Source organism: Thunnus thynnus, chromosome 9, assembly GCF_963924715.1.
Source record: "Thunnus thynnus chromosome 9, fThuThy2.1, whole genome shotgun sequence".
NCBI classification, from domain to species: domain Eukaryota; kingdom Metazoa; phylum Chordata; class Actinopteri; order Scombriformes; family Scombridae; genus Thunnus; species Thunnus thynnus.
Genome location: NC_089525.1, coordinates 27,409,384 through 27,422,298, shown reverse-complemented (window position 1 = coordinate 27,422,298; position 12,915 = coordinate 27,409,384). Strand labels below are relative to the sequence as shown.

General features: G+C 37.8%; 1 protein-coding gene across 1 annotated transcript in view; it reads left to right on the top strand.

Moving 5' to 3' along the window:
- fstl5 (follistatin-like 5) overlaps positions 1-12,915 on the top strand; it is a 178,020-nt gene that overhangs the window by 79,898 nt on the left and 85,207 nt on the right. The window contains exon 5 of the mRNA XM_067599913.1: positions 8,512-8,708. Within this exon, the coding sequence (XP_067456014.1) occupies positions 8,512-8,708 (197 nt within the window). The remainder of the gene's footprint in view (positions 1-8,511; positions 8,709-12,915) is intronic.

Here is a 12,915-nt window from a genome sequence, read left to right as displayed (position 1 = left end):
TCTACCAAACTGTAACCATGTACTTATAACTTGTAACTAATAGAGGTTGCAGATCAGAAAGTGCTCATTTTGGCATTTTTGTTGTTTAGGAAAGAAGACTTGTTGGGTCTCATTAGTTATCATTAGTTATAATGTATGAATTTAATAATTAAAAATATCCACAAACTTCACATCTTCTGATGATTAAATGATATGATCAAAAGATCCAGAACTACTTCAAAATAAACCTTCTCGTTTGACATTTCCAAGGTTAAGAATGAACTTTTAAACCTCAATTTTGTGTCTCTTTACTCTCTTACACAGATACACAGATCAGAGAGTCAAAGATTTATTCTAAACTCTGGAATTTTAGTAGAGGTCTCTTCTCTGTGCCCGGGGTCTGCTGTGAGTTTTTTGCATTTGTGTCATCCTGGGCAGAGCGGCTATTCAGAGGTTGCAGCCCTACTGCCCAGATATCCATTTCAGATTCAGTCAGGTGTTGCGGCAGTGACACCTCTAGTTGCTGTTAAAGATTGCAATCAGTGACCTCTGATTTGGGTAACCCAGTTGTCACACTGTGCTGTCTTGATGTATTGTGAGCCGTGGCAGTACCCAGAGCCCTGGAGACAGAGATGGAAAAGCTGGAGGAGTTGGGTGGGGTGGGGTGGGGGCGCTCAGGGAGGGCAAAGATGGGACAGTTTTAGAAGAGTTGATTCCAGCTATTCTGCTGAGCCACCATTTTTCTTAATCTAAATAAAATAGTAGTGCTTTTAAAGAGGCAGGCGGAGGAGGGAGGGGGGAGGTTGGTGGGTTCATCCACCGTTATGACCTTAGTGAACAGGGGACAGGATGCAAGGTCTGCTTTTTTCTGTCTGACTTAACTGTGTATTCTAGGAAGGATTAGTGTGTACTTTCAGCTTTGGATTAAAACAAAACAATGACTAGGACAGTGAAATAACTTTATCGTGCAAAGATCTGCACGTTAAAAAACAGTTTTTGGGAGTTTTTTCTGTGCAGTTTCTGGACTCACAAAGTACCTTGTGATTCTCATGAGTGCCACCTGGATTTACAGTGATTGCTCATGCAAGAGTTGTTTCTGCATGCCGCTGGGCACAATTTGCATCAGTGTATATAGATGCCTGGTGCACTGTGGTGCTCTTTTCAGCTGCTTGGAGAGCAGGAGTTGTTATTTTTACGATATTCAAAATTTTCTACTACACGCTGATCCATTCCATTACTCGCATCTTTAAAATAGCTCTATAAAACAACAAATACTTAAAAGCAAACATTGTTAGCCTTCATGCTTCATCTAGCTTGTTCATCATTTTCACAGAGTGTACAAGGGTCTCCCTGCGGATTGGTGCTATCGTACCCAAAGGACTGTCATTATCTTCTGGTCTTCATGCAGAGTTTTGTTGTTCCTGTTTAGGACAAAGAAGATTTACATATTTTTCAGGTTCATTTAAGTGCCATGTAGCCAGCATGGTGGACATTGCTTCATAATGGAGGACTGAGTACAAAAACAAACAAAAAAAAACATGGATGCAGCAGTGAACTTAAACATGATCCATGTAAAGACAAAGTCAGATTCTATAATGGCATACATACATAAGCAGTAAACAACATTCCCACAGATTCATCTTGACAAATCACATTGTGTAGGGAGCCCCAGTAGCCTAATGGGTGAGGCGTATACCTCATAATTGCAGCATCCATGCTTCGACTCCTGGCCGTGGGACCCTTGTTGCATGTCAAACCCCATCTCTCTCCCTGTGTTTCCTGTTTCTCTCCACTGACTGTAAAATAAAAGCGAAATGCCAAAAAAAAAAAAAAAAAAAATCTTAAAATCACATTGTGTATACATTCAAGTTACATTCAGGAATATTACTGTATAAATGGTACAATTGCATTTTTTATATAAACATACCATGATTTGCTATTTTGTCTGACATGGCAGCTTTGAAACTACATTATTCTTACACTCAAATTGCCAGTTTGTTGGATGCACCTTAGTGAAAACTAACAATACAAGTGTAGTCTAAGTCTTGTCTAATACAACAGGGCTGTAACAAATCCTACCTTCATGAAGGTTATAATGTGCAGTTTTTGTTTGTTTCAGTTTTTTGTTTTTGGTGTTATTTACATTTTCTGTTCATTCTGGAGGCTGTAGTTGATGTACTGTAGAACTATATTTCTTTATACTATGTGTTTCTAGTATTTTTGTCCACCCCGTTTATATAATAGTGTATTGTGGTCTCATTTCTGTGTTAAAAGTTTCATGTAAGAGAGAGAGAAAAAAAACAAAAAAAACAAGCAGATGTTCACATACACCTCCCAATGTGACTTTACAGCATATCCTTTATATTTCTGATTCCTTTTTTGTGTGTATCATCATGGCAAGAGTATCATGTTGGACTGTCAGTTGGGATTAGATGGTGGGTTGACAATGGTAAGAGTCTAGAGTTCTAGTTATGTACAGAGAGTGAAGCATTCTTAGTCATAGTAGCTGTATTCATTACAAATTACATTGAATTAGGCTCACTGTTTAAATGCTGCTTGCAGTTAAAGCTTTCTCACATCATGCTATTGGTAGATAGGCCGTGTTGCTCAAGTGATTTATGGACTACACAGCAGTACTTTCCATTGACAGTGTCAAGGGGAATCGAAATTAAAAAATAGCATATTGAATGTACAGGCTAAATTTTGAATTACTTGAATATCTGGACTTTTTATGTTGACCTTGATAGCTTCTTCTGTGATAATTCTTAGCTCTCTGTTTGCTCTCTGCCCTCTACAAATGCCCCCTCAATCTCATAGTTGTACTACAACAGTGTTGACGTCCACCTTCAAGCCCTATTCTGGCCCTGTTTTAATGGCTGCAGGGATTTAATCAACTGAAGGGGAAGTCTTCTGTGCATTTTAAAGCAGGATGACAGATACTTGTAAGAATCACCTGCTAAATTATAGATCAGTGCAGACTGCTGCACTGACGTTCCTGCTTTAATCATATTAAACCTCTATTTTTGATGCCGACTCAAATATGTCTACAGTTTTGAGTTTGTTGCTGTTTATGCTGTTTATTTACATCTATAACATTATTCTCATATTTGCTGCACATTTTTCTCAGGGCTTTTAGGTTGGAGCTTCTTGAAAGAATCATCAAATTACCAGCTGTGATGTTGTACCAGAAACAAGTGTGGTTCTTAGACATCTACTCTCAGTTTGACTTTTAACACCTTGTCTACACTACCAGTGTAAAAAATGGAGTGTTTCAGCGGTTATGCACATAAAGTGAGTGAAACACCCAGTCTGGTGTAGACCGCTTCATCGATTATAATTTAATTGTAGTGAGACTAGTGAGACACAGCTGAAACAGGCCGCGTAGACACCGAAAATCAACAGCTCCTCGTGCTGTGTCATTTCAAGTCCCACTTGTTTATGCCTCCCACCGATTCGCCACAAAACGAGATTACCAAACATATGAGCAAAGCATATGTCAAGGTCAAGAAAATACCAGCGTCACTTGCACCAGACTTGGTGCTGCCATGAAAATAGAGCCCCTTGTGTATTCATCCTACATCAGTACCACTTAAAATAAAATGCTAATCTATTAACATGCTATTTGAAAGACCATTCCTTGCCAAAGGAAGGAGTTCTAAAGTATTCTTCAAACACTATTTATTAATCAGAGGCTTCTAAACAGCTCCCTCAACACTACACCTAATGAATTACCATTCCTTGTAACTTCAAAAGGCTGAAAAACAGGGTAAAGCCAGATTCTTCCGAGCGAAAGTGTAGCAGTAATTAAACAAGTTTACCATTAAAAGTGAGAGTTTGACAATGACTTTAACTGTAAACCTCTTCGACTCTTTCCTTTGCATTTTAATATCAAAGCTTTTGACCCACATGAGAGCAGCCTTCTGCTACTGTGTTGCTGTTTTTGACAAATGGTTTCAACTAAATAAATCATTTGTCTTCAATCGATACAGCGCATATGAGTCCTCTCACTCTGACATGCATTTCCATGCAGGTGGGGACTTGACCTACACATTATATGAACAGTTCAAGGCAATTAATAAGAGGCAATGGCTTTTCACAGTGGAACCCGGCCAACCACTTGCCACATATGGAGCCCATGTGACCAAACATTTGTCACAAACAAGGTCAATGAGCAGTCAAAGCTAAACAGTAAAGCAAACTATGACAGGTCTGTGTTTTTCATGTGGTATTACTAAACTGTGTAAAAAAGGAACCTTTTGGCCCTGGAAAATGTCATGTGTTTCATCCATGAGTAATGTCGACAATAGCTGTATTATACTAAAGAGTTCCAGTGGGAGTTTTACAGTTTATGGTTCTCTTACAACACGGTTAACTCCCCCTCGAATGGTGTTTACTCAGCTTGTAATTGGATGTTGCAAAAAAGGACTCTTGTCATTAGTATGTGTTATAAATGAGCAGATTTCCTGTCAACTCTAAAAGGGAAGTTTTAAGATCACTCAGGGAAAAAGGAAGATTGGGTCATATTTACTAATTAAGCTGCAGTAATTCAAAACACATAAAAAAGAGACTGTTCACAGTTGAATGAAAATCTGCCTCCTGTCTTATTTTTACCATGGGGGAAGGAACCATCGAACATAAATTCAAGTTTTAGCCATTCTTCATGAGATTGTTATTGCCTGTAGAAGGACTCGGAATCTTTTGAATGCAGCTTCCATGAAGGTCAAACTGTTTGTACTGTTGAATGTGCAAGAAAACTCACAGATACAGGAAACACTTACATGTAAGGTTGTTTTTTTTCACTCTGGAGGACACATTTAAACTTAAGTATACCCTACTTCTTTTTGAAACAGTTGATACAACCAACATGCATAAACATTAATTGCATAAGCATGATTAAAAATATAAAAAAATACACTATAATGAAGGGGAGATTCCAGTCGACATGAAACAGCTTGTTTATTTCAACTTGTCATCTACTTGTCATTCCTGTTTACCAATGGATCTTTTTTTTTTTTTTTTTTTAAATATTCTACACTCTACTGATGCTTTTTCAGCAATAATAATAACCCTTAAACTAAAATTATGAGACATACCATGTTATTTATTATGGCCTCTTCCCAGTTATTCTACATTCAAGCTCACCTGCAAAAACTCCCGTTTCCTTTTATCTGCTATGTGAAAACTTCAGAATGCCACACCATCAAAAAAATAAAAAGTGGGCATTCTGGTCATACCTCAATAATAACATGTAGGTAGGTTGAAAGTTCAATTTATTCATCCATGAAAACATGAAAATTAAAGTGCTCCCATCCTAGGGGGATGCCTCTCGGCCAAAGGGCAATCGCACTGGATGGCAGTAGGAGTAGTTTAGCTGACTTTGCTAGCATTCAGCACCAGAGCTACAGTGATCAGACATGTTCTGTATTTTCATCACAGTCAGGTGATTTTAAGAAAGAGAGACGAGGTTGCCAATGCTTATAGCCTGCTATCCTTTTTTTCCTGTATTGCTTTGTTGCAGTAAAAAAGAAAAAAACAGACAACGTGAGGTTCGATTCAGGGGCATCTAGATGGATGATTGGAATCATTTAACTTTAGCAGGCAGCAATATATTTGTTCAAAAAAACCCTCAAAAACATCATGAATAAAATCATTGAATTTGTCTCCGTGAATGGAGTGATTACCCTGACAATCACATGGACTAAGTAGGCAGGTTGCATCACACTGTGTCCCTCTCATAGTAGCAGCGTGAAAGCCATTTGGGTGGATGAGTTGCCTACAGAATCCAATCCTGGGTTTTATCAATGGATCTTAGTGCCACTAAATGGATTGGACTCGAAAATACAATAAAAAGGAATGTTTTCACTGTGGCATGTTGGTTAAGTTCATTTGAGAGCGATAATGGTAGCGCCTAATTAAAGCTGACACTCCCCTGTGTAACATGTATTGTTTGGATACTTCGGGGTATGGATACTGTATGTAAGAGAATATGTGTGTGCACAGGATTTTGTGTGCTCAAATGTGTAAGTGTGTTTGTGTGTGTGTGCATTCATGTGCCAGTGTGTGCTCCTTTGACGTCGCTGACCTTCATATCCCCTGGGTATGCCAGCAGCCATTTATATTTTATTCATTCTGCCTTTTGTGACCAAGGCATTTTCTCTGGAACTGACGCTTGTCAAAACAGACCCTGTCCCATGATATGCAGCATGCTGCAGCGTGCAATATAACAGCTGATGCAGTTTCGAGGGCAATAATTAAACTTGCTGGTTTTACTCCCAATAATTAACCAGCTCCTCTCACTGTTTTAACAGCCAAATCAATTTTTGTAACTAAACAGATCCTCCGGTTGGTTTGTTACCTGCAGTAGCGGATAGAAAAGACAGCCACCACTGCTGTTGTTCACACCCTGCTAGTTGCAAGAAGCTTCAGACTGAGCATGCAGCTCTAACATCTGTCAGCAACTCAGTTTGTATCTAACTGACAGGTGTTCCTGGTAAAAACAAACTGAGGCATTGTTCCAGAGCACCTTGCTTATATGTTTAATTCTCTCCAACTGGCTATATAAGGTTTCAATTATTCAGTTCTCCAACTCGTTGTCAGAAAACAAAGCACTGCAAGAAGAGATTTCCATTTTCTGTAGCCCAGAAAAACTGAGATCTTTTTTAAAAATACAACGTTTACAGATGGGTGACAAGTTAACGAAAAAACCCTACATGAAGTATCTGAAGTGTTGGGCCACCATGACCTACCAGAACAGCTTCAATGTTCCTTGGCAGATTTGAGAGATGAAGACCATTCTCTGAATAGATTAAGGTGTTTTTATGATGTTGAGATTGCTGTGTATCACAATGTCAGACCAAAATCTCTCATAGGTAGTACAACTGGTGATGATAATAGTATATGATACATATCTCTTTCATACAGTACTTATCAAACCATTCAGTGACCCCTTGTGTCCTGTGTGGAGCCATCTGCGTTCATCATGTTTCTCCACACATTTATTCAGGTTTTTCCTTAATCACTAAGAGCTAAAAAGCTCACTAAATCAATTCTAATCATTTTAATTTACAGTTAATTCTCTTGCTTACAATCATTCTTTTTCTATACCTGGTAGAATATGAACCGAATATAAAAAGCTGCACAAATGCCTCCTACGACTGTTTCATCTCACACCTTTCTCACTCACAATAAATAAATACTTCAACGCCAGGAATAAAGTTTCTACATCTCAAGACTTTACAAGGTCATACAGAAATTAGATGAAAATGAAAATGACTTGATGGCATCCGTGGAAGCTTACTGATTTCACTGGCAGAGAACTTCTTTCAGCCTCTTATATCCAAATGATGGTTAGCATTGGGAACACACCAAGCATCTTATTTAAATGTTCGCTGATTGCTCAAGTTGTTTCTTTGAAGGAATGCCTGAAGAAATATATAAGACAAAAATGAGAGCCTATGCATCCGTTAATGACATGTCATTAGTTTTTTAGGTGTCTCTGATTTTGCTTAACTACTCATAAGCTATCAGCAAGTACCCAATTCTACTGAGTGGAGATCTCATTACCGCACTCGTTAAATCATTCTCGCCTGATCATCCCATACAAAGTTCATTTGTCTCGCAGAAGATTCCATGCAGCAGCTATTATTCCATATTTTTTCCCAAGTAGGTGATCACACTGTACGACTTTGTGGAGATGTCACCTTCATCCCCTGAGATTTGAAAATCATCTCGGCGTACAATAAAGTTTTTCTTGTGGGTTGGTTGACATCAGCTAATATAACTGTTATTAGAGGAGAAACACTTCCAGATCTAACAATGAGAAGTTGATATGACATGTGTCAACCGCTAGTTCTAGTCATTATTTTCTCTTTGCCTCGACTCTACTCTGCTGAACCTTTCATGTAGTTGACTTCTTTGATCTAGAGCCTTTGATGGTGGATTGTAAATACAACACCATCATGTTTTCTGTTGCTGTCAGGGTTAGCTCTTGACACGTGTGTGATGGATTTGTTCGTCAGTTTCTTTGTGTTGAGGGGGGCTGCTGCTTTCTTAGTTTGTGGCGGTGCAATGCGGCCCGACTGTCACTGTTTGTGGTCCCCTTGGGAAAATAATCCTTAGTATTTGTTATTGTGATGCAGACAATCATAGACATGTAGAGATTTGGGTTTTGCTGAATATAAACAGCTGCTTATTGTTTAATAATGTGAGTCTTCAGGGGGATTTTTTGTTTTCACAGGTACTAATTGGCTGAGATTTCAAACATTGCATCCAGTTTTAGAAATCATAAGTCCAATGCTTTTAATCATGTCCTGGTTTCATCACCCGCGAGGCTTTTAGGTATTAATGAAATACCTTTTTTTAGACATCCTGTTAACATTTAGATATTTTTTTGTAATTCAAACAAGGCAAAAGCATACTGTCCTTTCAGCTCTTACAGGAAGGGTGTTGAGCATTGTGATGTTGCAAGTTAAACACAAGTATTCTCGTCTTTTTCCTAACTGTTCTCCTTCTGTTTTTTCATTTGTTTCCCAGACGATGACTGTAGATTGAGTGACTATCGTCGCCTGAAGACCAAGATTCTGGATCTGCATGATAAAAGATATATGAGGTCTACCATCCACGGGGCCCACGAGGACAACATGGCTGCCAGGAAGCAACTGGTTGATATGATGTTCAAACGTTTTGATGCAGATAACAATGGTCAAATAGATGCCAGCGAACTTTCACAGGTGAGGACACGGAGCAAATTTTGGAACAAACATCCAAAAAAAAGCAATTTTTACTTAATTTAATCAGTAACAATAATTTGTCTTGATCACACTGAGCTAGAATTAGTTTTTTATTTATTAATAAATATTGATGTCCGCCCCAGTAAATCTGAGTAATGCTTTAGTTCACCAATCTGTTCTTTATGAATGTTTTCTAAAATTTTTTGGTCAGAGGTATGATTAATTTGTCTGAAGTAAAATTCAGACAAATCTGAGGCAGACATTTTAGTTAGTTGTGTTGGGTTGAGTCTTGATCAATTTCCTTAAAAAGGACTGCTTCCTTTCAACCAAAGCAAATTCAAAATTCATAATTAATTTATTATTTGAAACTGTTATTATTAATTTATTATTTTGAAACTGTTCACTGTGCACTGACTAAAGGTTACACTAGCTTGTCATTAAATTAAAACTCATTAGTTGAAAGTCTACTAACTGAGCACTGCAAGTATTTTAGCTATAATTAGTCCCGAATTACATGACTCCTTCCAGGAAGCATTTTGGAAAAATAATAGGACTTTACTTAAATACAGTGTTACCAAAACCTACTAGTATTTGTTATGACACTTTCCTTTGTCAAGACACTCCACAAAACCTCTCCAAAACTGTTAAAACTGTAGATTAATTTTATTTAAATATCCATCTAAAAGGAGACTACAAATGAAACCATGTGCTCAGGTGTTTAAACCAGCTGCTTTGATGTCTGCCATAATTGTGTCCATTTTACTCCTCTTACCCTTCCCTCTGGTAGCTGTTGTGTGTGGCCCTAGGTAAATCTTTTGAAAAGCAATATGGGTCAAAGGAGCCTGGTGCTCATGGGAGGCTGCAGCCTTTGACCGGCACTGCCAAGAGGGATGGTTGTAAAAAAAAGAGCTTTTTTGTGGCTGCCAAGAGGAAGGAAGGTATTCTGTGCATAACAAATAAAGTCTCCCAGTACCTGAGGACTGATTTAATATAGAAAGTATTTGAATAATTGAAAGGGTAAGCAACCTCCGGTGGTTTTCAGAACCACAGAGCCAGTTGCTGTTCTAAGGTCAGTTTCTTGCTGATCAAATAGGATATCCCATCTGTACAGGGGTCACCTTGGTTAGCTTTGTCAGTGCTCTTTTCCCTCATAGGGAGGTCTCATTAGATTGATTTGATGTTTTTTTTTTAATATTTTGAGTTCAACACATCGAAATAACTCCTGAAAATCATGAAATTTTCGCCATATTTTCATATTATTTACATATTTTTACATGTTTTTACATTTACATGGTGCCCTGTGCCAGCATGGGAGAAATCAATGCTTAGTGAGTGAAATGCATAGTCAACAAACCATGTTGCGCTGTGTTTTATGGAATAATATTGTCAGTATGCCCTGAATGTGAATTTGAATATGCCCTTTTTATCTACTGAATAGTTCTCTGGACAGATTTTCAATCCTATTGGTGATGCCATTTATTCTATTCCAGGCCAAGCTGTACCACTCCACCTCTACTTAGGTGTTTGAATGACACAAGCTAGTCAGTAATAAGTAAAATCCAAATGGAGAAGCTCTTTTCAGGCGGCTCCTCAAGGGCTGCTTTTAGCCTTCTTCCTGTTTTTATCATTCAAACATATGGGAATGTTGGCAGATTTCATACAGCGTCAGCTATACAACACAGAATCTCAAAGTAAAGAGGAGTAGGAAGAGTCAGGAATAATATCAGTGGACTGCAGGTGTCCCTCACGAGGTTTTCAACTGAATTCAAAGGTCTTTTTTGCATACATGCATACATTCATGGTCTTTGTGAGAACACTTGTTTTCGGTGTTTTGTCTTTTTATCTGTCTATTCATCTGATCTACAAAAACAAGATTATAATATCAAGTTTTCTGTCACTATATACATATATTTACATCCTCAAAATATTTACAGCCTCAAAATATTGAGAAAACTTTCGAGTTTCTGTATACTTTTCCCTCATGTCAAAGTCACAGCATAATAAATAACTCAATGATAAATATCAGAGCAAAATAGCTTAATCAATCTGATAAATCACTTAATAAACAAAGTCAGTTGTGGCTTGACAGTGTATCAACATAAAGGCGCCTGAATGTAATTATAGATTGGGTCTTTAATGAGTTTTTATATCAGTGTATTAGACATTCTCTCAGCTGCATTTCAGAATGTAATTTCAGAGTAATTAATAGCTCAGAAAATACAGTTTCCCTTTCCTTCCAAAGGATGTTTGTTTCAAATATTATACACAATACATAAAGGTTCAGATTTGCTTTGATTGCATTGTCAGGGCAATCTACATGTTTTCTTAACCTCAGTCACATGAGCTAGGATTGCAGAGTTTTTTCCTTATTGACAAAAGATGAATGTGAAAGAAGACAAGATTTAAACAAATGAAATTTTGGTGTGAACAAACCCTCAAAAGGAGCACTGCATAATCAAATCGCACTCTTATCAGCAGTTCAAAGTACAAAACCATGGCTGTCAAACCCCTGCCCTAAAGCGCCCTTTATAATTGGAGCATTCTCTGATCTAATTTGAAATTCTAGGATAGAAATTCCTCACCCTAGCTTGCTTGACTTGCTAGTGTGCACCAGAAGGGGCACAGGGAGCAATTGTCCCTGCCCTTTTAGTCTTGCGTGCCCTTTTGAAATGGCAAATCAAAACTCATCTCTTCATGCACTGCTTGTATCTATCATTTGACCATTGACAGAATGTGTGAAATTATACCATTTCCCCAAAAAGAGAGAGGATAGTGAACTGTCAACCATGGACCTTGTTCTACCCTTGTCCACCCTAGCTGTCCTGTCTACCAGTATTGCAAGTCTGACTTGGAAAAATGCAACAAAACATGGATATAAAGATATAACTGGTTTGACTGTTTTCCAACTGTGATTTTGCCATGCAAAGGTTATATCATCTTGTTGCAAGCAGAGACCTGTGTTAAAAGTTTTTTTTTGTTTTTTTTTTTGTCTTATTTTGCACATTAAAGGTATTTCAAGAACTTTTAACATTGCAATTAAAACAAATTTCAAGGTCTTAGCTTTTAAGAAGATTGCTCTTTTTGTCCCTCCACAGAAGTATCCATATCTGGAAATATTACAGAAAAGATTTGTATTTTCCTTATTGCTCCTAATGCTCACACTTATGACATCAGAACAAATCAAGCCCTCATCAAGACCGAAATAGCTGATAATGAGCGTGCACATCTTTGAAAATGAAAGACGAACAATACTATACTGCTTTACAGTAAACTTTTCAGCATCTCACTTATCAATGCATGAGATTTTGGCAAATCTGTGTTTAGAAGTTACACACAGGGATAATACAGTACCTTAATTTGATTGTAGGAAAACAAATGAAGATGACTAAGGAGACAAACATAACATAAATATATCTCAGATGTTAGGCAAACTAATTCGTAAACTGTGTAATGGTCAAGGCAAAGAATATGGAAGAAAAAGCATGAGACATGTCTATGATGGTCTTGCAGACTGCCTGATCCAAAGCATGTGATTTTGTAGGAACTGCATGGGAACAGTGGTGTTTTGCTAGTGAAGGACATGCAGGTGTGACCTTGCCAATGCCCTCTGCAAATAGGCCACTGCACAATACGGTTATGTCATATACATATGTTTACATGTAGCCATGGTGGCACATAATAGGTCCTGCATAATTATAAAAATTAGTCTATAATGTTATGAAGTAGTAAATACTGCTAATTATAAGATAGGTGTTCTATCTGACTAACCAGCCAATGTTCCATCGGCTCTGTAAATTAAGCTTCGATTTCAAACATGCAGAAGCTGCATTCGCAATAAACATTACAGCTGGTCATCTCATCAATGATGTGTCTCAGTTCATTTAGCTCACGGGGTCTGCTGAAAGCCAGTGAGCATGTCATTGGCCCTCTTTTAATACGGTTGAATGGTCAGACATTACTAAGAAGTGACAGCAAAAATCTGAGGAATCCACAGCAATCAAAGTTATGTGTGTGAGAAGTAAGGCCATGTCATGAATTATTTAAGTAATATGGTTGAAGCATCAAGGCCTGTAACTCAAACACCACTTAAAAATCTTTCAAAAGCCACCTACGTTACGTCAAGTCAAAGCAAGCCAGAAGGAAATACCAGAGAATCAAGTATATTTTTGAGTTTCAATTCCTTTTCTTTTGTGAAAAATGTATAGCA